We start from the raw sequence: 25,457 nt of genomic DNA on the forward strand, positions 1-25,457 counted from the left end.
TGATCAACTGTCTCCATGGGAAGCCACTCCCCTAAGTCAGTATTCCCAGCCAATCTGGTACTTGATGTCTATTTAATTGAAATCTTGCAAAGGAAATAAAAAACTCTTACACCTTGGCAGCTTAGACCTAAGACTGTTTCCCAATATTTTTATTTGGTTTGACTTTTGTTTTATTTCTTTGCCTCTCTGTTTCAACTTGCATCCTACCAACTCCTTTCTATGGGAGGAGGGCGTTTTTCACTAAGAAGCATCCTCCAGTGGAGGGTGATGGTGACCATATCCCAGACCCAAGGCATTGTGTGGGTATCTGCTTCTTAACCAATGGCACTGTCTGAGATTGGGCTTTCCAGGCAGGCAAGGGACCATGATGCCTAGTCTGCAAGCCAAAAATGACAAGGTCCTCTCTGGTGCTCTCCCAAGAGCTTTGAAAATGAAATTAGTTACTCCAGCACATAGCCAGAGCCCCCTTTAGGCCATGTCTATTTCCCTGCCAAGACTTTTCTGTGCTGCTATGGTGACTTAAATTAGGCATTAGACGCAGGTGTCCCCCAAGGTACCATTTAAGCCTTTCCCAGCAAGACCGGGTAACTGCTATTTCAACACAGCTATTCCATCTTAGGAAGAATGTTAATAAGTCCATTTCTTAATTATAAAAGTGGTAACTGTTCACTCTAAAATCTTAAACCATTCTAAAGAGGATGTAGATTTTTACCAACCTCGGAAAATTAAAAGTGAAATGTTCTCGGGTGTTTCCAAAGGTCTTGATGTGTTTGTTTTAGAACGGTACATGCACTCTTTTCTACACATATTGGGCCATCGTAGAACCAGATGAAGCCACTTCCACATGATCCCAATGAGTACGGATGCCCCGCTCAAAACTCAGCTTACTCTCGGAGGCCTATTGGGATGCATTTCCAAGTTCTACTGAAGTCCCCCGAGAGAAGCATCACCCATGCATATGGGATGGGGTTCCTGCTACTGTTCATCTTCATCCCCCTTCCTAGTCTGTCCTTGTGGGCCCTTCTCCCTATCTATCCCTACTGCCTCCAAAAGATCTAGATCCTCAAAATGCGGTCTGGTCTAGCTCTAGTGTACACACACACACACACACACACTTCTTCCCACCCCGCCTGTACATTCGTAGACCCAACCCATTCCAAAATCACTCAGCTTTCTAGAGTTCTTTCATTTAGGTCTCCTCTGTATCCGTCACTGGATTAGCAAGGCAAGAGAGCTAACTCCAGTTGCTAGGCATGGAAAGATGTCCTGAGGACCAGGCCAGCGGCCCAAGCGTCACAACCTCAATCCGCATGTGCTACCTCTACTCCCTCCAAGGAGTCGTGCCAAATGGCCCTGTTAGGCCATAGCCCCACCCTGCAGTCACAGCCCAGATCCGTTCCCACATCTCAGGAGATGCAGAAAGCATGAGAATGGGTATGGGTGATCCTCAGTGTCTTCCCACCAAACTGAGCAGGGTCTGGGGCCTCTTCTACTGCTTGGATAACTCATAAGCACCTTTGAGTCTAAAAGGGGATTCCCATCAGCCATCATTCTGGAACAATAGGTGCAAGCCTGGACTATCCTCAGCCTAAGAGAGGGAGCATTAACTGCCTCCTTTGCTCCTCCCACAAATCTGGCCCCACCCCCACTTGATCGGCATGCTGTGTGGAAACCGGGGTGCCTGACAGGTGTTCTCTCACGCTTCTGCTTGTATACACACTCCCTCTTTGAATGTAAGCAAGCTCAGGAATCAGTCCTACCTACTGAGTCTGGCTATACCACCCCTGGTCCAGAGGCGAGAGGTTGGCGGTTCTACTGGGTAGCTCAGTCTGGAAACTCAACACACGCCAGAGGGGCTATTTCAGCTACTCCGTATCTCTCTGTGGGGAAGGAAGCAGAGCCCAGGGAGGACCAGGCTGTTCTTCCCATCAATAAAGCCTTGCAGCAGAGGACAGAGGTGAACAGGACTGGGAAGGGGTGGCCTCTTCTACACCAAGGAGCAGAGTCAGACTTACGGTCAGGACTACCATGACTCTGTCCTCCCAGCCCTGGGACTGCCGATGTGCACCACGGAACACAGCTTCTATGTAGGTACTAGAGATCTGGACTCAGATTTTCAAGCTTGTACGTCCCGAGTCGCGAGTGCTTTGGCAACTATGTTGCTTCCACCGGCCCTTGTTCAAATTGGGTGCCCTGTTTAATAAACTGTCGACTGGAAACGGCCTCATCCTTTTACCCAGCTTTGCACCTCTCCTGCTTATGACAATTTTAATTATCTGTTTGTTGTCCAGTTTCAATACTAGAATGACAGCTCCATGAAATCAGAATCCTTTGCTTTGTTCATTGCCGTGCAACGTAAGGCGATGTCTTGTGTAGTCTACTTATGAGAAACTCACTGTATGAATGAAACGCTCATGAACCTGTTTAAGCTTTAATAGTACGCATCTGATAGAAACCAAAAGCAATGCTATTTATCCCGGACCCCATGTCTGTGACTCCTCTTCAGACCAGCAACAGACTTAGGCCTCTACCACTCTAGCCGGAGATCAGGGGTCACCTGCAGGACCGCCCTCCCCACCCCACCCCACCCCCACACTGTTTCTGCATGACACTGACCTGCCAGCTTCCTCCTGGGCTCATTATTAACAGCTTTACCAAAGTGAATGTCTATGTCTCCCTTTTTCTCTAAGGTGTTTGTATCAGATGTTGGAAAAGTCCAACATTTCTAAACATCTTCAGAGGCCACTCTTTAGAGTCTAAATATAAAGGTGTCCTCGGGCCACCTCAGCCACAGGAGAAATTAACCCAGTCAGAGGGACATAGAAGGAGCTGGTGAAGCCTCCCCACTTCTCAAAATCACTTTCTTACAAAAGATGCTCAAATGCCTTGCTGTCCACATCTGACTCGCTTCCACCTGCTGGGACAATGGCTCCTCTTGAGACCATGGTCTGCCCTACGTTTACCAGACTCTCTATCATCCTCAGAATGCCCACAGCATGGCTCATCTTCAAATGTCTGTTCAAACACCAGCTGGGGACAAGCACATGCTCCAACAGCACTGACCTGCTGAGAGCCGCCTCTCCTGAACCTATCCCGTGCTAACGCATGGCTTGTCTACCAGTCTTGAATATCACACAACTGTAAATATGCATTTCATGTTAATCGTAGACTGGGCTCTCATTTGATATGCAGAATCACTTGTAAACACACTTTGCAAAAAAAAAAAAGCAACATGCTTTTCCATAAATACTAATGTTTCCCCAGCTATGCGGTTGGGAAATTCTCCAGCATTGAACGGGAAAGCAAGCACCAGAGAGAATGGTGAAGCTTCCTAGAAGGTACAGATAGAGCCCCCTCCACCTTTTCCTGGAGCCAGGCCACCAGGAGGAACCGACAACTGAGACTGATTCCAAATTGTGACAGAGCAAGTTCCATCCAGTGTGGGAGCCAAGGCTGGGGAGCAAGCGAAAGTGCCCAATTCACCCACGCACTTTCTAAGTAAATGCCACGCAAACCAGGCTTTCTGATGGAGCCTAGGATACATCGGTAAGTGAGGTGTGCTTGGCCCTGCCCTCGTGGAGTTTATAGTCTGGCACATAACTGAACAAATACTTGTTGAATTGATTGGTTGAGGAAAACCACTAAGTCAACCCTTTTTTTCTTCTGTGTTTTTGTATAGCATGCTTCTCTTGGTCACATCATGTATATGCAATGCCTGTGGGAGCCAGAAGAGGGCATTGAGTCCTATGAAACCCAATGTAGAGACAGTGTGAGCTGAAATGTGGGTGCTGGGAACTAGACCCATGTCCTTTGCAAGAGCAGTAACTGCTCTCAACCACTGGGCCATCTCTCTAACTACACGTTTCTTTTTTCTTAAGATTACAGAACATTTTTCAAATATATTTATTTTCTATTAGCACATAAGATGATGTCTGAGCCAGGTGGTTGTGGTCTTTAATCCCAGGACTTGGGCAGGCTAATCCCTGTGAATTCAAGGCCAGACTGGTCTACAAGAGCTAGTTCCAGGACAGGCTCCAAAGCTACCGAGAATCCATGTCTTGGAAAACCAAAAAAATAAAATAAAATAACATCTATAGATGAAAGTTTCTGTCCCAACTTCCATCTATAGATGTTATTTTATTTTCAGTCACAAAGAAACACACAGAGGCTTATATTAATTATAAACTCTTTGGTCTATTAGCTCGGGTTTATTTTTAACTAGCTCTTACAACTTAAATTAACTCATAATTCTTATCTATGTTTAGTCCCGTGGCTTGGTACATTTTCTCAGTAAGGCATTCTCATTTTGCTTCTTCTGCATCTGGATGATGACTGCGCATTGTCTTTCCTCTTCCCAGAATCCTCCTAGTCTGATTGCCCCACCTATACTTTCTGCCTTGCTACTGGCCAATCAGCATTTTATTAAATTAATATGAGTGACAAATCTTTACAGGGTACAAGAGCATTCTCCCACAGCAACATCCTTACAGCATTTTCATGTATGCTTGGTTTAAGTTATTCACACACACATTCATTCCTTTCAGTTCAAAATTCTATAAAATCAATGGCAGAATATCTGACCAGCAAGCATTTGATCTACAGCACCATCAAAGAAATTATGAAAACAATATGAATAGATATGAAGCAATATGTCCTCTTCGGCTCTCACTTATTTATATGTTTTAAATTCAGTGAAATATGTAGACTGTGATATATTTACAATTTATAAACACATTAATATAACTTGTGATATCATATTAAGTGTCATGAGACAGAGATAAACATAAGCAGGTTGAATATGGACACTCAATATTTTTATCACTGCAAGGGTATTTGTAATTAAGATTTCAATAGTGTTGTTCTAATCCTTTGACGCCTACTGACTGATGAGCCATTCTCAGTGGATTTGCACAGGAACGTTTCACCCCTGGATGTCCCACGGACCAGCTCGACTGGCCCTCAACAAGTGGAACTGACCCCTGAGAAAAACATCAACCAAACATTCCAGGTATGCTCATTTCAGGTAGACGGGACAAGTAGGGTCCAAGAGGGAAGTGTGCATGGAAGGCTGAATAGAGCCATGGAGGCCAAGAGAAGAGTGACTACTAGCCTGTGTAGCTATGGTGAAAATGTTAGTGAAACTGGACCCTTTTGGAGACTGGAAGCAGAATACGATGCTTTTATGTTTTTGGAAACATCACTAAGTCCTTCGATCCAGCTTTGACCCAGAATGTATTTTTACCACCATCTGTTTGCTTTGCCTACATCTCAGATAGCTTTCAACCAGAAAGAAAACATCAGAGTGTATAAACGTATCCCCTCCACGGACACAGCTATCCTATTAAACAACACACACCTGATTCCCTGACCTGATTCATTCCGTATTATGTCATTCAGGTCATCCTTGATGTTGTGTGTAGTGTCCAGTATAAACCAGCTGCAACATTGTTTAAGTTTGCCACAATGAACTGGGCCATTCTCCTGCTGATGGACCTGTCCTTTTAGAGTCCCACTCATTGCAAAACTCACACCTCCAAAAGTCAGTCCTTGCGTCTTCACCAACTATTAATTCCATGCTGGTGAAGACGGGTGGGTTACAGCTCTTTGAGTCTGCAACTGTGTTAAACTGTTAAATGTTCTCCCACGTGATTCTGCAGCGTGTGAAGTTTCTGTTTCTCTACATCTCTGTAAGAGTCAGAGATGGGGGGGGGGGGGGGAGGTGACTCCAAGGAAACAGCATCTTTCCAGACACCACAGGGCTGATACGCATATGAACTCACAGCATGAAAAAGGTCTTGTGCTGGTTCAACCAGACTAAATTCTAGGAGTCAGAAGAGGAAGCGACACAAAGTCCTACCCATAACCAAGAAGTTATGTATCATGGACGCCTGCTGGGAAAGGGACATGTTCTCCACTGGATGTCACTGGTTATATCAACCACAACCCAGATCAGGCTTGATGCCCAGGAGTAATTGGCCAACACAAAATGAACTCCATGGCTTTTTTAGATTATAATTGTCGTAGTAGCTGTTGATAGTGGCAGCGGTGGGAGTGGTGTGTGTGGTCTTTCTTCTTCATCTGATGGGGGTTGTATTGGGCTTTTTGTCTTATTAGCTTTTGCTTTTTCGGTTTGGTTTGGTTGAGAGAGAGAGAGAGAGAGAGAGAGAGAGAGAGAGAGAGAACATGAAGTTGGGTAGGGAGTAGGGACGATCTGGGAGGAGTTGGGAGAGGAGGAGGTTATGTTCAAGATATATTGTACAAAAAAAATTTTAAATAAGAAGTTCTCATCTAACCCTAGTTTTCTAAACAGTTTTAGTTTTCCTCCAATGAATTAGTGTAAATGTCCATGGGAATGGGAATGTTTTTGTTCATTTGGTTTATTAGTATGTATTTTACACATTTGTTTTTATATTAACCTACTCTGTATCATTATAATTAATCCTAACTATTTAAGATGTGTTTTCATTTTATAGACTGAATTTGAATTTACTAGCACCCCATTTAATATCTTCTATAAATTATTATGATCTACAATCTGTTTCCTTTGTAAAGTATCGCTAGCTCCAAAGGATGAGCTACATAGCTTTCTCTTTCTCTCCGTAATAGTTGCTGGCATTTGACATTTTATCAAAACTCGGTCATGGTTACTGAGTGTGACAGACTCTTTGGGAGCAACAGAAAATGTTTAATTTTAATTGAAAAGTGTATTTTTTTTAATTTTTTGCTTATCATGTTATAACATCTGTATTGAATTCAGAAACAGATTTCCTAAGAAGGAAAATTTTCTTTTTCTTTACTGTTGCTTTTATAACAGCCATTTGATTATCTTCTGGTGCTCAGTGAACACAATATAAGAAGTGTGATATAATGAAACACCCACATTCTGATGCTGGTCAGACAGAGAGCACCTGATATGTCTGTCACCTATGATAGTGTCCCATATATGGCATATGTTATTGTGTGACCTATCATAATGTCCCATATATGACATATGTTATTGTGTGACCTATGATAGTGTCCTATATATGACATGTGTTATTTTATAAGTGCTATATGCTATACAGCATTTGATATACAATACAGAATACCACAGATGTGAAGAATAGGGAAGAGAGTATAAGAGAGTTGGCATAGAGTGTAAGTATAAAGTATGGCAACATAGAAGTGTTTTAAAGAAAAACATCATAAAAGTTTTTCCTACTGTCTCTGTAATTCCTCCAGTGCACAAAACCACACAAATACAGAGAGGAAAGAAGGAATGGGCCCATCCAACTGAGAACCCAGAACACACAAGATCCAGAGCTCAGACAGGACTTCTACCCACCACACCCTGCTGAAATCAGAGGAAAAGAGGGGTGCCCAGGAGTCCCCTTGTCAGCAGGCCTCATGTCACTGTATCTGTACAGACAATGCAGGACTGCCACCTGGAACACACCTCTCCCAGCAGAGGGACGTGTGACCCCCCTTTAAGAAGTTCCGCTTTCTGAGGTCTTAGCACACTAATGGAATGGCCTCTGTAAGGGGATTCTGTTAATGTTCCTTCCCTTCCCTACAAACCCTCCTGTGAGTCACAGACTCCATTGGCTGAGTGGAGTCTTAGGAGGCCAATGACTTGACACAGAAAACTGTTGGTGTTTGCTGTAGACTCAGCCCTCTGCCCCAGAGCAGAAAGAACTGGAATAAAATCAGGTCATGGTTTTGCTTGTGGGTTTTAAGTAGGCCATGTTTCCATCTTCTCAATGCTGGCCCCGTTCTTTATAATCTTCCCATGTGAGTTTTCACCTCTGGTTACTCCTAGAATTCTATTTCCAGTCACGGCACCCTACTTTGGAGAAAGCACCAACTCAGGGCAAACTGTGATGGAGGTTTTGTTGCTTGATTTCATTCTTCTTTATTACTTCCAAATTTTTCTTTGTCCCATTGGTTGTTGATGGTAAGTGTGTTGCTTGTTTGTTCGTTTGAGAAAGGGTCTCACCATGTAGCCCTGACAAGCCCGAAACTACTAAATTTTGGAAAGGCGAGACTAGAAGGTAAACCGATCTTAGAATCACCCTGAAGCCTCATTCACCTGCCTGGGACCTACTGAGTACATTGGTGTGTCTGGCCTCTGGACTCCTTTTTAGAAGACGTTGTAATTTCCCTCATGGCAAACAGGAAGGACGCGGAGACATGGAGAGATATTACACTGTATATTTCAGTACAAAATCTCCTCCTTCTCAGTCATGCTTTTGTAGACAAAGCTTAGGTATAGCTAACTCTGGGATGCCACCAGGGCTCCATGACAATGGGACCAGCCTGCTAGCCACGGTGACCCTCTCTGTATACACCCTTAGCGAGGCAGAGATTCACATCTGTAGGATGTGAATATCTCACATAGAGACAGATATTCACTTTGCCCTTCCATGAATGGGCCATTAGCAACCATGGAGTAAAAGCAGCCTGCTGAGAGAGATATGTTCCAGTGTTGGTATATCCTCTAGACCCTCTAAACTGTGACACACGCAGGCACTAAAAAGGCATCGAGAACGTGCTTTCTAGTCTTGCTAACCAAATGAGTCTTTCCTTAGTGTGCATTATCTGTGTGCTCAAAAGAGCAAAGAGCTCACACGATTCTCAGACACACTCAAGGTTCTGTAGGAAATACCTTTCAACGTTCTTATTTAGGAATTTAAAACACAAATAATTAACAGTTATAATTGCCAAAATAAGTACGAAGGAATAAATGCCGTGTGTTGAGCTAGGGAACACAAAGACAGGACACTAGAGATGCGGTTCCCAACAGCTGGATTCTGTTTACTCACGCTTGTATGGGATGAGCCTCTCTTCCACAGGGTCACACTGCTCACGATGGGAATATAGCAAAAGGACTTCTGGAAGAGAGGGAACAAGGCATTAAGCGTCACTTCAGACATGAGTTTGGGGCGGCTCAGAAGCTAATTGATTCGAATGGCTGTTCATGCCGTGAGTACCTGATAACCCACAGAACACTAGCCCGGTTTCCATGGGAACCATGTCAAACTCCAAATGCGGTTGCCACCCTTAGGAGTCCAGAGGAAGTCACATCAAATACAGGAAGCTTAAAAGAACCTCATGAACGAATTTAATATTTTGTTCTTTTTTTTAAATTTATTTATTTATTAAAGATTTCTGTCTCTTCCCCGCCACCGCCTCCCATTTCCCTCCCCCTCTCCCAATTAAGCCCCTCCCCTCCTCAGCCCGAAAAGCAATCAGGGTTTCCTGTCCTGTGGGAAGTCCAAGGAACCCCCACCTCCATCCAGGTTTAGTAAGTTGAGCATCCAAACTGCCTAGGCTCCCAGAAAGCCAGTGCGTGCAGTAGGATCAGAAACCCATTGCCATTGTTCTTGAGATCTCAGTAGTCCTCTTTGTCCGCTATGTTCAGAGAGTCCGGTTTTATCCCAGGCTTTTCACCAGGCCAGCTGGCCTTGGTGAGTTCCCAGTAGAACATCCCCATTGTCTCAGTGTGTGGGTGCACCCCTTGCGGTCCTGAGTTCCTCGCTCGTGCTCTCTCTCCTTCTGCTCCTGATTTGGACCTTGAGATTTATGTCCAGTGCTCCAGTGTGGGTCTCTGTCTCTGTCTCCTTTCATCGCCTGCTGAAGGTTAATATTCAGGAGGATGCCTATATGTTTTTCTTTGGGTTCTCCTTATTTAGCTTCTCTAGGATCACTAATTATAGGCTCAATGTCCTTGGTTTATGGCTAGAAACCAAATATGAGTGAGTACATCCCATGTTCCTCTTTTTGGGTCTGGCTTACCTCACTCAGGATAGTGTTTTCTATTTCCATCCATTTGCATGCAAAATTCAAGAAGCCCTTGTTTTTTACTGCTGAGTAGTACTCTAATATGTATATATTCCATACTTTCTTCATCCATTCTTCCATTGAAGGGCATCTAGGTTGTTTCCAGGTTCTGGCTATCACAAACAATGCTGCTATGAACATCATAGAGCATATACTTTTGTTGTATGATAAGGCCTCTCTTGGGTATATTAATATTTTGATGCTGGTATATTATAGAGGAGAAAATGACTCCTGAGATTTAATCAGATGAAATAAAGTCTAACTGGTACACTCTGTGCCACACACTTTTGGCATTTGCCATAGAATCCTGAGCCCCTCCCAACTGATATATATATATATGTGTGTGTGTGTGTGTGTGTGTGTGTGTGTGTGTGAACCACTCAAGTCATTAATTTCGAGCTGCATTTTATGCAGACTTGACATGGGAAACAAATGAGCAATGCATATAATCTGATTGCGCAGGGCAGTCAGAGAAGACAACCTGAGGATCTCAGGGCGGGAGCAAACCTTGACATTTTCCAGAAAATGTCAAACCTTCCTAGGATTACTCTCAGGGTTGGTTTCCTAACTTCTTGTTTTCAATTTGATGTTTTTCATTTAGTCACACTGTTCAGAGCCCTTGACCCAGCATTTACTAAACTCAGTCTGGGTACCCGTGAAGAGTACCCCCACCACACATAGGCCCTAAGTTAAGCATACAGGGATGAAACTGAAAAATGGTGGCCCTTCCGCTTTCCACCAAGGTGACAAGGATTTAAAGATCTCATTTGCTGATTTAGTTTTATGGGTAGGTGTATATGCATGAGTGTGTGTACTTGTACCATATGTATAAAAGTGCCCGGCATGGCTGGAAGAGGGTTCTCATTTCCCTCAACTGGAGACACCGGTGGTTGCAAGCTGCCTGATGTGGGTGTTGGGAACTAAACCTGGGTCTTCGGCAAGATTGGCAAGTTCTCCTAGCCAGGGAGCATCTCTCCAGCCCTGGGTGAGCAGGACTTAAAACAGGGATGGTCACAGAGACTCATGTAGGGAAAAGCAGTAAAGCTGAGTGTCGTGGAGGAGAAAGGTGGTGTATGCAGAGTCAACGGTGGTAGATGGTGTGGACTTGGGAAACAGACTTCTTCCCGCTCAACAAAAATCGAGAGGAAATGATGGTCTTCCTGAAATCCAAAACCAGGACTGAAGGACATGAGAAGTCAAAGGTTTAAGGCAGCAATAAATAAATAAATAAATAGATAGATAGATAGATAGATAGATAAATAAAACTCCTGAGTCTAGAGGGACTATATGGATGAGGAAGAAGATTTCCAAGAGCCTTAAAAGTGAGGATTATAAATACAGAGTAAGTACAGGCACTGGTGCAAGCAGGTGAAGTCGAGCAAACACGTCTTTTACATGGTAGCCCTGGTGTCAGTTCTGTATATGACAAACATACAACAAACAGGACCAAAGAACACAGCTGAGAACCAGGAGGGAATCCCAAACTAGCAACATTTGCCCGCTAGATGAAGAAGTTACTTCAGATCGCCCGACATAGTGAAGGGCCAGTACAGCATCACCAAGCACGGACTATGAACTCTCTGTTGAGTTACAGGGTACACATGCACCCTTCAGATCCCAGAAGTCTGCCTTGGAGAACCTGGAAACCACCTTGTCTGTGCAGGAAGGATGGACTCCTGTTTAAAGAGTGGACCCAGGTGACGTCAGGCCCAGGCCCAACATGGGTCTCCACCTCCAGTCTCTGCCCTCACTCCACCCATGCACCTGGGGTTTTCCAGCGAGAAGAGCCTTTGCCTGAGGCGGACAGGGCCCTTAGCACACGGCCCTGACATTGACTTCGGTGGCCATCTCTTGGTACCAGAGGAGATTGCTTGTTCAAGCTGTGTTCATGTCCAGGGCACAATGGAGTAGCATCGCTCAGAATGAGTGTGATGGGAAAACAGTATCTCCATGAGTGCACAGCATCCCTGTAATCTGTGCTTCCCAAACAGAAAGGCTCCCTGGCAGCCAACAGGACACACTCTTCCTTTAAAAACAAGAAAAAGTAGAACGTTTTGTTGACGTCTAACTGATACACAAATGACTGTCTGTGTCTGCTACCACCAGAGCGGTGTCTTGGGAGGTATCTACCAGAGAAAAGAAGCCACCGAGATTAGGACTATCTATCAACTCTCTAGGACAGCCTCTCCTTGAACCTTCACAATAAATTCTACACAGGTAAAATTTATTCTCAAATAAAAGGCTGGTGTCATCAACAAGCCAGTGGGGGAGGGTCTTGAAGAGAAAATAAAGGAGCTGGGCTAGTCATTGCCAGTCATTAACCTGATTCTCTAATGAATATGACATTAGGCAGTCATTAACGATCGTTTGTGTTTACGTTGAGCCGCTGATGTGGGATGAAGGTTGGTAAATGAAAGCAAATTTAGCCAGACAGTTCTGGACACTTAGAAAGCAATTAACTTGTTTGGCAGTAATTACACGCTGAAAGCTAAATCAAGTGCATTTAGGAAGGCACAAGAGTCGCCGCAGAAAGCCAGGGTGCTCTGCTCCAAAATACTATAATAATAATAATAATAATAACAAAATAATAATAATGATGATGATGATGACGATGATGACAGCAACAACAGCCGCCCATGTTTCTCTGAAGATGAAAGAGAAAAGGCAGATAACTCGGGTTTGATGAGCAGAAGTGAGGTCATAGCCCATGTTAGAGGAGAGGCAGGCTACCAGAAATAAGGAAAGATTGGCCCATATAATTTTAGTTTTTAAAATCTATGCTGTGACACGGTGTTGTGGAACCAGGTGTCACAGATGGCAGGATTCAGGTTTTTCCCCCATTCACATCCTTGCGCACATACATGAGACAGTCCCTGCGTGAACAGTGAAAACCAAACCTGCTGGCAGGAGCCCCATGGCCACTCCATTGAAGTGACAGGTTTCTACCACTGACAGATTTTTATCTTCAGACGACACCCGAGGGTGACCTTTATTCAGCGTAGTGTGTGGCTAAACATTCCAGTCATAAACACAGCCAACAACTCGTCAGAAGTTAATTGAGCACTCTGGTGGCCTTAAGAAAAGCATTCGGGGGAAAGATGGCCGACCCGGCTTAAAGCGAAGGAAGAAGCACGAAATTCTGAGCAAAATTTCTCATCCAAGTGTCCCTGCAGGGCTGCATACAGTGATGCTTTCAGGCGGGAAGTCACTGATTTCAGAATTTCCCATCCTCTAAAATTTAGTGGAGAAATAGGAAGAGATGAGATGTGTGTGTGAGCATGTGTGTGAGCGTGTGTGTGTGTGTTACTGTGCGTGAGTGTGTGTGTGTGTGTGTACATGTATGTGAAAGAGTGTGTGTGAATGTGTGTGTGAGTATCTGTGTGTGGTGTGTGTGTGTGTGGTGTGTATATGATGTGTGTCTTTACGTGATGTGTATGTGTGGGGTGTGCGAGTGTGTGTATGGACTGTGCGTGAGTGTGTTGTTGTGTGTGAGACACTGTGTGTGTGAGAGTGTATGAGTGTGTACATGCATGCGAAAGAGCGTGTGTGAATGTGTGTGAATATGTATGGTGTGTGTGGATGGTGGGGGGGGGGTATGGTGTGTGTGTATGTGGTATATGTAGTGTGTGTGTGTATGTATGTAAGTGTGAATGTGTGTGGTGTGTGTATGTGGTATGTGTGTATGTAATGTGTAAGTGTGGTATGTGTATGTGGTTTTTGTGAAGTGTGTATGTGGTGTATATGTGGTGTGTGTGTGTATGTGTGTGTGTGTGTGTGTGTGTATGTGTGAGTGTATGTGTGTTCTCTCCTAGGACATCAATAAGTCGATTAGGCCACAAGAGCAGATCTTGAGACAAGCCTGAGAGCTGCCGATGGGTTTTCAAGCTCGAGCCATGGTCCGGGTCGCCCTCCTTTAAGGATGGGAGGTGACAAATACCTCCTCAGACTCCACAGATAAAAGTTTGCATGCACTTGAGGGTCGGTAACCAAAAGAAAGTTCCCAGGAGGCTCCACAAAGGGCAGCTGGCCTGTGGAAACATTTGCGAAGTGCTTGGGTGTCAACGGGGCTAAAAGCAAATACTTGCTTTGTCCCTGGGATGGGAACAGAAAGCAGAAACTAGGAGAAAGCTTTCTGAAATTCCTGCTTCGGCTATCGAACTGCGCCAAGTAAAAAGATGCATTTGCCACGGCCAGTGCTGTTTCTTTTAAGGGGAGTCGTTTGGTTACCAGAGAAAATCTGTTTCTAGGCATAGAATCAAGATATTAAGTTCAAAACTCATTAATTAACTTACTTAATTGAAGCCACTCCTATAGATCTAGATTATCTACTTAGGGTTGCTTCCTGACTTAACACCCCAGCAGTGCACCAACGCATCACCCCATTCCCTTCGCAGTCATCCCAGGAGCTTCTCCTGAGGCTTCATACACAAAGGCATCCACGTCAGGAGACTTGGGGACCCTGCTATTGAAGCAGCTGTTACTGATGGACGTTCCTGACATTGTAATGTACAGTCAAGTCACCTGGGGCTCGCTGGCCAAAATATGCAGGTGAGATCAGGGGGTCTACTGAGACCCCAAGATCCTGCTTTTGTACCAATCTTCCTGATGATATGGCTCGCAAACAACATACTGCTGAGACTCTAATCCTTACGGTATTTATTGCCTTACAGAGGTGATAAGAGGCCAGGATTGGTGGAACATGCCTTATTATCCCAACCCTTTGGAGGCTGAGGCAGGAGGCTTACCAAGAATAATCGGTTCTGTATAGGTAGCCTCTAAGAGGTCAGCTGGGTTAGAAAAACCCACTTCAAAACTAATAAATAAAATAAAGAGATTAAGACTGAAGCCTTGGAAACAGATTCTTCTCCAAAGAGAGTCCCAGAAAGTATAATGACCAGCCACGTTCACTAACAATGAAATACAAAGACACGGTCTAGCCACCGTGCAGTGGGCTTTCCAGTTGTCATAGCTATGCCCTGTGTGTTTCTGTCCACCTGTCTGGTTATTGCAGACAGGATAAAATTATTGGTTCACATCGCAGTGTGTTCAGCACCAAAGGAGTAAAACAAAATGGGACACGACCTATATGGTACTCCCCAGGATGCTCCAAGCCCAGCAGAACAAATGCCCTGACAGGATGAAGTACCCGAGGTACTCCTCCGCCAGACAAGTAGAAACACGAAGAAGTATCAGGAGCCACTTCTTGAAGGCTATGTCCCTCGAGAGCAAAATGTCCTTGAGCCAAATTTGGAAGCAGAAGCAAAAATAAATTTAGTGGCAGAAAAGGAAGTAAAATGGTGATGTCAGACAGCAGGGACAGAGAAGCCTTGCCGGGAGAACATCCTGACCACGTGCTAGTTGCTGAGAGTAACAAGGACAGCCCTGTCCCCGCAGCAGCTACCTTAGCCAAGGTACTACTGGGTGTCTGCTAATTTTACCAAGATTTGTTTTGGAAATGGGAAATCTGAAGCCTAAAGAAGTCCACTACATCCCAAGGCAATCTCATGATTGAGCAGCTGGGATTCCAGCATGAGGCTGCCTCGTTGCAAGACCTCGTTACGCAAGATGATGCCCTGGCATCTTGCGTAGGTATTTCAGAAGATCTAGACTGTGAGGTGTGAGTCAGCCTGTGAGAAGAGACCAATATCGCATTTCTGCACAAACATCCCACTCTATTTTTTTCCTTCCTTCATCTGGTACTTTGAATATTTGAATACACAGAGAAACAATTGACTCCAGTCACTTAGCGATCTACTATCTTATCAGCAAACTTCCTGTCAACAACAAAGTTTTGGACCTTTTAAATACTCATAATTTTATTCCCAGTTATTCTTTAAAGTATCTTTACCTTCGAAAGAGCTCAACTTTGAAAAGTACAATCAGACAAAACAGGCAGGAACTGAGCCGAGGAAAGCTCTGACAAAGCCACAGCTGGCCCTGAAGAGTTCTAAATGAGCTCCAAACACTACAAAGCACGGCACCCTCTCTTGGCAGATAGGACCCTCTGACAAGGTTTGGCTTGGTCAGTAAATGCCACTGTGGAGAGCAAAACCTTCCAACCTCGCAGAGCAGCTGACGGTCACTGACTTCATCTGTTGAGCGTGGTACAAGGGTGAGCATCAAAACTGCACTCCAGAGGGAGAGGGAAGCAGAAGCCGAGCTGTGTGCCGTCCACACTACTTTGAGGAGTCCCACTAGGAACGGAGAACAAGAGATAAAACTGAAACCAGGCAGGGCAATGGGGTCAAGTGTTGACTTTATCTCTCTACACAATTAGAGAGATCTAGGAAAGCTTAGAAACAGAGAAAGGGAGGGTGGAGGCAAGGAGGGAGGCTTAACACGTACAATAGTCAACTTTAAATCCAAAAGCGCCAGTTCCTGGGGCTAATCCTCTCTTCAAGGAAGACAAAAATCATCTAGGTTAAAAGATTCCAAGTTTAAGAAGAAGTAAATCTGATTCCCTCTAGATAAACACACAGGCTCCAAGTTGAACAAAATCACTCACTCTTTGTGTGTGTCATAATTATAAATTCATTCCTCGATGGCTAATTGTCAGCCACTGATTCCAGAAGCTCAAGAAAAGCAATAGAAACTCTATTTAAATGACATTTTTATAACTGTTAGATTGATTGATTGATTGATTGATTGATTGTAGGCTACACATGGTCAACTATGAAGAAGCAACAACTGGATATTCTTTATTAACATCTAAATAGTTCTGTTAAACATCCCTAATACGCCTCGACATATAGCCCTTCCTCTGGGTACTGGAAAAATCCAAAAATTGGACTGATATGTTACGTGCAGTCAAACACCAGCAACTCCAGTATACACGCTTACAAAAAAAAAAGGGCTTACTTAGCCGGACACTGGGGGGCTGGGAGTTTTGTGGGTCGCACATTCCGTCTCCTCATGAGGTTACCATTTCAGAAGAATCATTGAATTTCCAGGAACCAGCCAGTCTCGTCAAAGGGAATCACAAATCCTTAACTAACATATGCTAACTTTTCTTTGAGGAACAAAAGGAGCATCTTTGTTTGCTCGTCACCAGCCAACACGCCCGCCATCTCAAAGGCACCCTTTCACTACCCCTGTTAGCAGGGAAATTCGATTGTATTTAATTAAGTTCGCCCCCCCCCCACCTAAAAAAAAAACGACACACAGAAGCATCAAAGAGGTTATCAGGGGTCAGATGCCTGTCATGACTTTCTGACCCTCCCAAAATGCAAAATAAAAGATTGTGATTTCCCCGCTGGCAAGATGGGTTTCTGTGTTTGTGTCTCTCCCTTTCTGCTTTAATTTAATAGCAATCAGCACAATATGGCCACTTTTCCCCCTGAACAATAGCAGAGGCAGAAGTTAGGCTTAGGGCACCGCAAGGGGGAAGATGGCACACAAGAGAAGCTCACTGTGGCTTTCAAGGCTCAATGAGAACATCACTTCCATACCTATCACGCGCTCACACAACACACGCACGCGCACACACACGCGCACACACACACACACACACACATCTATTTAACATTCATTGTGTTCAAAATGGACAGATGTGGGCCTCTGAAATCTCATATTCAGGAATGAATTTCAACGTTCAACTTCCCATAGACGCTTTTAAAGAAGGAAGTATGTACACGTAAGATTTTTTTTCCTTTACCAGAAAGTAATCTTGGGATCTGGCCATGCGCTTATCAGTTCTTTAACTTAAAAAAAAAAAAAAAAAAAAAAAAAAAAAAAAAAAGCTTAACTATTTATGGTTCCTCTTCTCTAAATTCCATAATTTCCACCTTGTACTGAGCACTTGTGACTATAACCAGAGCTCTAAACGGGTTTCATGGAAAACAAGCGTAAGTTAATTAAACCAAATGCTATTTAAGGTCTTCAGTGACTGATGGAAAGTGAGCCCTAGGCACAGCGCTTACTTCCTAAGATATTTCACGTGGAGAAAATTATATTGTGAAGTGACATAATAAAAATGACCCTATGGGTCTAGGGCCCAAAAGACATCTCCCAGATGCTGTAATTCAGCTGTTGTTTGACCCCAATCCATTTCCACCTCACTGGGCCCAATCTGTAGCTAGGACTTGCACAAAAACTCTAAACTTGCTGCTTCATGAGGCCATCCGTTCCCGAAGAATCGGTCTTCACAAGCAAACATCGCTAAGAGAAGTAAAACGATTCAGTGTTGAGGTCAAGGGTCTCAAATTTTGACTCTCGCTCGGAAGCCAGTTTGGGAACTCAAGGAATTCACTCAAGTGTCCTGTTCCCGTGAAGAGGAAGGTAAGCATGTGCTCTCATCTCTGACTGAAGATCTCTGTGGCTTTGCCAAACTGACTTCCCAGTGCAGGTTAGGCAGGTGAGTCATCTTTGACTTGAATATCTGCTCTAGTCAACAAGCAACCCCCGCCCGGAAATCCTCAGGCTGCCTGGCATGGTTTCCATTGCCCCGAGCAAGCTCCAGAGTGGATGGGGAGTGACAGAACAAGTACCCTTTTTTAAGCAGATGCTTTGAAAAGAGTTACGAGAGGGAACCTGGTTCCAGCGTGAAGAACAGGGATTGCGGAGTGGGTAGGAAAAGGAGGCGCCTTAGAGAACAGGTCTTATCTAGGGTTGAATTCAGCTGGCCTCTGCCCTTCCTTTTTTTTTGGGGGGGGGGGGCTTTCAAGACAAGGTTTCTCTGTAGCTTTGGTGCCTGTCCTGAACTAGCTCTTGTAGACCAGGCTGGCCTCAAACTCACAGAGATCCACCTGCCTCTGCCTCCTGAGTGCTGGGATGAAAGGCGTGCGCCACCACCGCCCAGCTTGCCTCTGCCCTTCCTGATGAGAAAAAAAGATGCAAAGTAAATGATTGTCCATTTATGCACCTTCATCCCCTTGGAAGCCAAATAAGAAGGGGTTATTAGTGGGGTCAATAGTGACTGAGCTCACCTCACCCACCCGGTAGAACTGTGGTCTCAAGGCATAAAAGAAAACTTATGACTAGTTGAACTGACAGACCCAAGAACACTCAGCTATCAAAGGGGAATTTGAACCAAGATCTGCACCCAAACTACTTCCAAGTCCAGTCCAATAACTTTGACTATGGAATTTAATCACCTTTGAGAAAAACCATGAAGACCATGTTTGAGTTGTTTCCCTTCCCCCGGCCATATGGAGGCACACAGCACATCTAACAGATCTTCGCCATCTTTATCTAGTTTATACAGTCAGCTCACTTGCCACATATCTAAAATAACCATCTATGTCTTTTGCTGATAATATTATACTAATAGGAATATATTTAATGCTTTTTAAAATACCTTCGTTATTTGTGTGTGCATGTGTATTGGTGAGTATCTTCCATGTGAGAGTATGCCCACATGCCCAGAGGGCAGAAGCATCAATCACCCTGGAGCTAGAGTTCTAGGTGGTTGCGAACTGCTTGACATGCGTGCTGAGAAGCAAACTCGCATCCTGTGCAAAAGTGGCATATACCTTTAACCACCAGGACTTTGTTCAGGTCCCTGTTTAATCTTCTTAATATGCAAAACCTTAAAGATAAGCATAAACAAAGGGACTTATTAACCTTTTATTATGCTAAACTGTAGCAATTTATTCTTCCCACAACGGTCCCCTTTGCTCCATCTGATTTCATTAAATACTGAAAAAGGCAAAGTTATAATAACCAAAAAAGTAAAAATTGACACGGACAATCATTGTCAAAGTCTGAGTGTTCCTGTCCTTAACTTTGTGCACTGAAATCCGTAATACCAAAGTGTTGGCATCAAAAGTTGGGGCCTTTAGAAGATGATTTGACCTCACCAGTGTGGATAAAGACCTCATGGAAAGTCCTAAGGGGAAATGTTTGCTCCTTCCATCGCTGAAGGACACAGCAACAAAGTGTTGTGTTCAGGGAACACTGAGTCATCTGGTGCTGTGACCTTGAACTTCAAAATATCCAGGACTGTGAGCAATGAATTTCTATTGTTTATACATTACCCAGTCCAATAATTTTATTATAGCAGCCTAAACAGACTATGACAAGTAGAGAGAGAGACAGAGACAGAGAGAGAAACAGAGAGAGAATTAGGAACACAACAAGGCCATTCCGTATCCCACGTCTACCCTAAATATAATTCATAAAAATAACTTGATATAGTCCCTGCTGTTCACTGCCTGGGAGGCCAGAGCGACGAGCGCTAATTACTGTACTGAGTTCGTTGAGCATAATTAAGCGGACTACTCCTACACTCAGGTGTATGTCACAGCTGGACTTGTTACCAAGGCAACAGAATACTATCTGACACCCCCAGATAAAGCACGTGTTCTAGGCTTCTTTCTGCAGACTAACATTTTAACAGAATCTAAAATTTTAACCTTTGAGTGAGCATAAGTAAAGTCCTATCATTCAGAATCCAAGCAAGAAACACGCTGAACACCAAGGCTACTCCATTCACTCACTTGAATGCTAAGTGTATTCTAGAACACCCAAATGATAACCAAAGAATGGTTCTGTGATGCAAATATAGGCACGTGTTTGCCTGATAAACTGTCATAACTTTTCAGAGAGACAGATCCCCCTACCAAAGAGGACTTTGGATAAGGACATAGCTCAGTTGGTAGAGGTTTTTTCTAAGATATAGGATAAGCATGCAGGAAGCCTGGGTTAGACCCAGCAATGTAGATACAACAGGAGGAAGGGGGCAGCCTATAGTCCCAGCACTTGGAGGTGGAGACAAGAGAGTCAGAAATTCACGAGCATCATCCTTGGCTAGTCTGTGAGTTCAAAACCAGCCCAGACTACGTGAGACCACATCTCCAAGTGTATGTTTGGGGCTAGGGAAGACTTGGCTTTCCTTGACACAGGGTGGAGATGCTGTTGGTGATAAAAACAGACTAAACTCATGAGTCTAATGCACTACGTTCTTCTCTTCCTCCTCTGTCAGCCCCATGGCCTTTAGGAGAGAATAACGAAAACAGTCATTTATAAAAAAAAAAACCCCAAGCTGCGCCAAGCATTTTATACTTGTTAACACGTTTGATCACAGTCTTTGGAGTAGGTGTCAGATAACAAACATGGTAAACAAAACTCTCATAGTGGCATGAGTATGTGTAAATATGATCATTAACAGTGTATTTCAGCAATAAACTATTTGAACAGTAGGAGGGAACGGCAATCTTGCCCAAAGATTAAACCCAAATAGACAAATACTAGTGAGACATAACAAGGGTCAATCAATGGTGGCTATAAAATATAACACAGTTAAATAATTCTTGCATAATCCTGACTCTACAGCAGCATGACAAATCTGCATGTGTTCAGTCTCCCCAAGAAAGAACATGGCAAAGAACTAGAAGAGCCTGGGGCACCATGATGCTGTTGTCATGGCAATAGGCATTCTACATGAGTGAAAGAATTAGACAGCTCAGTAAGACTCCTAGATAGAACACAGACGTCATGAAGATCCAGAGTGGGAGGGGCGAAAAGTACTATGTAAGGGGAAATAATTCTTTCACACTTTAAGATGAAGTATTCATGTTTGGGAACATATATGCCCTCGTTTTTTTTTTTAATGGATTCTTGCCCAATCTTTGAAATTAGTACCCTATGGGCATAACTAAACCTTCAGACAGCCTCACCTATTCCATAAATATGGCCTGAATGAGAAAGAGCCACCAGAGAACCTATTTCACCAATGACTCCAATTCTAGATCATCCAGGAGTGTACGGTGTGGGGATAACCAAAGGTCTCATCTGCTTTCCTAGGAAAGCAAGAAGTCCTCCATCTAGCCAAAGCTGGTAGGAGGCGAGGCGATGGGTGATGTCACCATTGTAGTCCTTAAAGGTGACACTCACTCCTCACACTGCACTTGCATAAGTCACCCCAGCCCCTGACCCATTGTAGGCATATAGTAGATTTAGCTCTTGGCTTTGTGTTTTCATTTTCCAGATGACCTTCTGCAAAATATCACGGAAGGCTTGTGACTCAAGCTTTACGGTAACATATGCTTTTGGAGTTTAATTTGGTTTTGAACAGGATTAAATGTGCCAAAAAAAAAAAATCAGACCACGAGATATTCGTAATGAGGGACAGAACACAATAGTCACCTTAAGTGAAGAGCAATTATATAACAAGAATTCGCAAATTGCTTGATGGCGTTTTCTTGTGGAGACAGGCACAGCTGCCACGCTGATCAAGTGCCAAATTGTATTCTTTTCTCCCCGTTTCCAAGAAGAGAAATCCCCTCTGCCTGGTGTGCAGGCTTCCTGATTTTTCTTGATTCTCCTCTGATGCACTTACACATCTTAACAGGTGATTTCTGGCTCAACTTGGCTTGACCTTTGTACAGCTGAGTGTGCAAGGTTTACAAGTGTTCAAGGTGTACGAGTGTGTGCTGGACATCAATTGAATGCCTATTTTGTTGTATTCAGTAAGGAGCATCTACGTGTCTAAAGCGTAATTCAGAATTTTAGAGAAAAGCAATGTGGATGTTAAAAAATATTTCTGATTCCAATATATTTTCAGTTGGCCTGTTGAGCCAATAAAACATTCAGAATATATCAGACTCTTCCATCAACCAAAAGGTTTAGTGCAGCAGGGAATTGGGGAGGAAAGAGCAGCCTGTAACATAGGCGGAGCTGAACACATAAGGAAACAGACATCTTTTTTCCTGGAAGGTGGAGATCTAGAAACAGACCAGCTTGCACTGCTCCAGAGAAGTTCAGATGGGTAATTTTCAATGGTACTACGCAGAAATGATAGTTCGATGGATCTAAGACACTTTTGAAACTGAAAAAGGCATGCCACCTCTCCACTGCACCCTACCCACAAAACAGGAGTGAATTCACTCATTCACTCGCTGTGTCTGCTACTATGTAACGGTTAACTTGGAGTTTGCTTTGTACCAGCCAAGACCGGTAGGTAGCCCTGACCTAACCACTTTACCTTCTACCCACTCTGTGAAAAGGATCTTCTGTTCCCTAGACTGCATTATTGTAATGAATTTGAAGTTGATGGCCTTAAGGATGGAACTAAAACTCTTGACCTCTGCTTTAATCTGTACCCTGAGCACTGTGCCTTACAGCAAGCTGTCTCTCTGAGTTAAATACATATTTGCATATGTTACATTAACGATATCATGTATGAGGACAACAGATTTGTTTTAGGTTTCCGTTATTTTTGCTAAGAAAGGCAGCCTCTCCTCCCCCCACTCTTAAACTTAGACACACCTGAATCTCCCCCTCCTCACCCTACCTCCCAAGTCTTTCCATGTCTCTACACAAAAGTAGCAGTTTAAGAACAACCTGAATATATAAATTAATCCCTCCAACATTTAGAAGAAAGTCAGCATTGGATATGAACTAAAAACAAAAGCATTATAAATGTAGCCTTCTTTCTTCTGTTCCTGAAATATGAACACACCTGAGTGGTTGTGATTGGAAAGCCCCCTAGCTTCACCATGGCAACAGTCTGAGTGTTGGACGTGACCCAGATCTGAAGAACAGGCTTGCAACAACCTCTGTGTCTCTTGTCTTCTCAGTCCTCCTCATTCCATCTTCAAAACAGACCTGCATTGGCTTTCTAAAGGACAATTGAGTCTCACATTGCTTGCCCTGCTCAGAACTCACAAAGGCTCTCTGAACTCCTCTTGTGGCATGAGGGTGTACAAACCACCCTCTCGACCCGGGTCAAAATTCTCCCCTCGATGTACTCTTACCAACCTCACAAGTCCCTCTGTCCCTCTGACTCTCCACGCTTCCCCAGTAGGCAAAGTTTCCTTCAGCTCTCACCTCTCTTCACCTGCATCTGTCTCCTAACCATAATGATCCATATTTACACTGACAGAGAAGCCAATGTGTCAGTCCATACCTTTAACTTTAGCACTCAGGAGGCTGAGACAAGAGAATCGTAATATCAAAACCAGCCTAAGCAAGGTAGTGAGACCGTGTTTCCAAAGCTAAAACTGAGAGCAACAGCAACAACAAAAAGAAGTTGGGAGAGATGGCTCAACAATTAAGAGCACTGATTTGCCAGAGAACTCAGGTTCAGTTCCCAGCATGCATATGGCAGCTCACAACTGTAGACAGAAGTTTCTGTCCCACCCAGTTCCACAGCCATTCAGTCCCAAATAAACACACAGAAGCTTATATTACCTGCTTGGACTATTGCTCAGGCTTATTACTAACTAGCTCTTATGACTTAAATCACTCATTTTTCTTTTCTATGTTTAGCCACGTGGCTTGGTACCTTTTCTCAGTAAAACATTCTCATCTTGTTTCCTCTGTGTCTTGCTGGTGACTGACTCTGCCTTTCTTCTTTCCAGGATTCTCTTAGTCTGGTTGCCCCATCTATACTTACTGCATTGCTATGGACACTCAGCATTTTACTAAAACAATATGAGTGACAATCTTTCCAGTGTACAATGACTGCACATGGCCACAGCACATGACCTTCCCATAATTCCAGTTCCAGGAGAGCTGATACCCTCTTCTGGCCTCTGCAGGCAGCAGGCATGCATGCAAGGCATAGACATATAAAGAGACAAAATAGTAATACATATAAAATAAATCTATTGTTTAAAAAAAGAACAAAGAACAAAATAAATCAGGCTTTGAGAACTTTGAGAAGACAGAAACCCTCGTCTGTTTTTAGAATCCTCTCCACAAGGAAAAAAGCTTTGTACTGGATAGGACTTCCATAAGACATACTGCATAAAGAGATTGGGGAATTGATGAGTTATTGGGTAAAAGGATAACAAGCAAATCAATAAATGGTTGGGTAATTGAGTAATTAGATAGTTGGATCAAAGAATGAGTGGTGTCATTGCCCAAGATTCAAGTGACAGATGCTACATTGCATACAGGACATTGGAAAAAATTCTGAAGAGCATCAATTAGCCCTCAAATTCTGAAGAGCATCAATTAGCTCTATAATTCCGTACTAATCCAGCTTTGCTCGCAAAGATATTTTGAAGCTGACTTTGCTCATCTGTCTGTCTTACAACCACAGTTATTTGTGTGCTCACCCAGAAACTGCATTTTAATTAATGCCAACCCAGATCAAATTCCTAGGAACTATATTAACTATATCCTCCTCTGAATGACTAAAGAAACAGTTTTTCTTAGTAGCTATTTTTAAATACGGTAATCTTTCTATATTAATCTTTATTACAGTAATCTTTATAACTATGGAAAATACAGGTTTATGACCATCAGTTCCTAAGCATCCGTCTCCCTCTGTCCAAAGCCAGGCCACGAAATCCAGACCCCAGCAAGCTCAAGCTGTTTATTCCTAGGTGCACACAGCCTACTGTCGTCTGCCACTAAACACAGTGATGATTTGTTCTCCGGCAATCAGCGGATCCCAAGAAGCCACTTTGGAACAGAGGCGGGATGACTCACACCCACGCATTTTCTACAGTAAGCACTAGTATATATAACATCAGCTAAGAATGGGCTGGAAACAATGTTTTCAAAGTGGCTAGAGCAACGTGGCCATATGGATGCAGGAAGTCACTCTAGACCACCCCTAGATGAAGCAATGCAAACCATAACTACTGAGAGAGAAGAACCAATAAAAAAAAACCAAACCCAACACATATAAATACTATTTAACATAATTTTATATAATTTGTTGTAAGCAGAGACTGTACATTCATTTC

At 43.6% G+C, this 25,457-nt stretch overlaps 1 protein-coding gene across 1 annotated transcript in view; it reads right to left on the reverse strand.

The window, feature by feature from the left end:
- CUNH12orf42 (chromosome unknown C12orf42 homolog) overlaps window positions 1–25,457 on the reverse strand; it is a 95,315-nt gene that overhangs the window by 47,138 nt on the left and 22,720 nt on the right. Inside the window, exon 6 of the mRNA XM_041676238.1 lies at window positions 8,802–8,870. Within this exon, the coding sequence (XP_041532172.1) occupies window positions 8,802–8,870 (69 nt within the window). The remainder of the gene's footprint in view (window positions 1–8,801; window positions 8,871–25,457) is intronic.

The sequence above is a fragment of the Microtus oregoni genome, unplaced genomic scaffold (genome assembly GCF_018167655.1).
Source record: "Microtus oregoni isolate MIOR12 unplaced genomic scaffold, Mior012 000001F_ref0000356, whole genome shotgun sequence".
Classification (NCBI taxonomy): Eukaryota; Metazoa; Chordata; class Mammalia; order Rodentia; family Cricetidae; genus Microtus; species Microtus oregoni.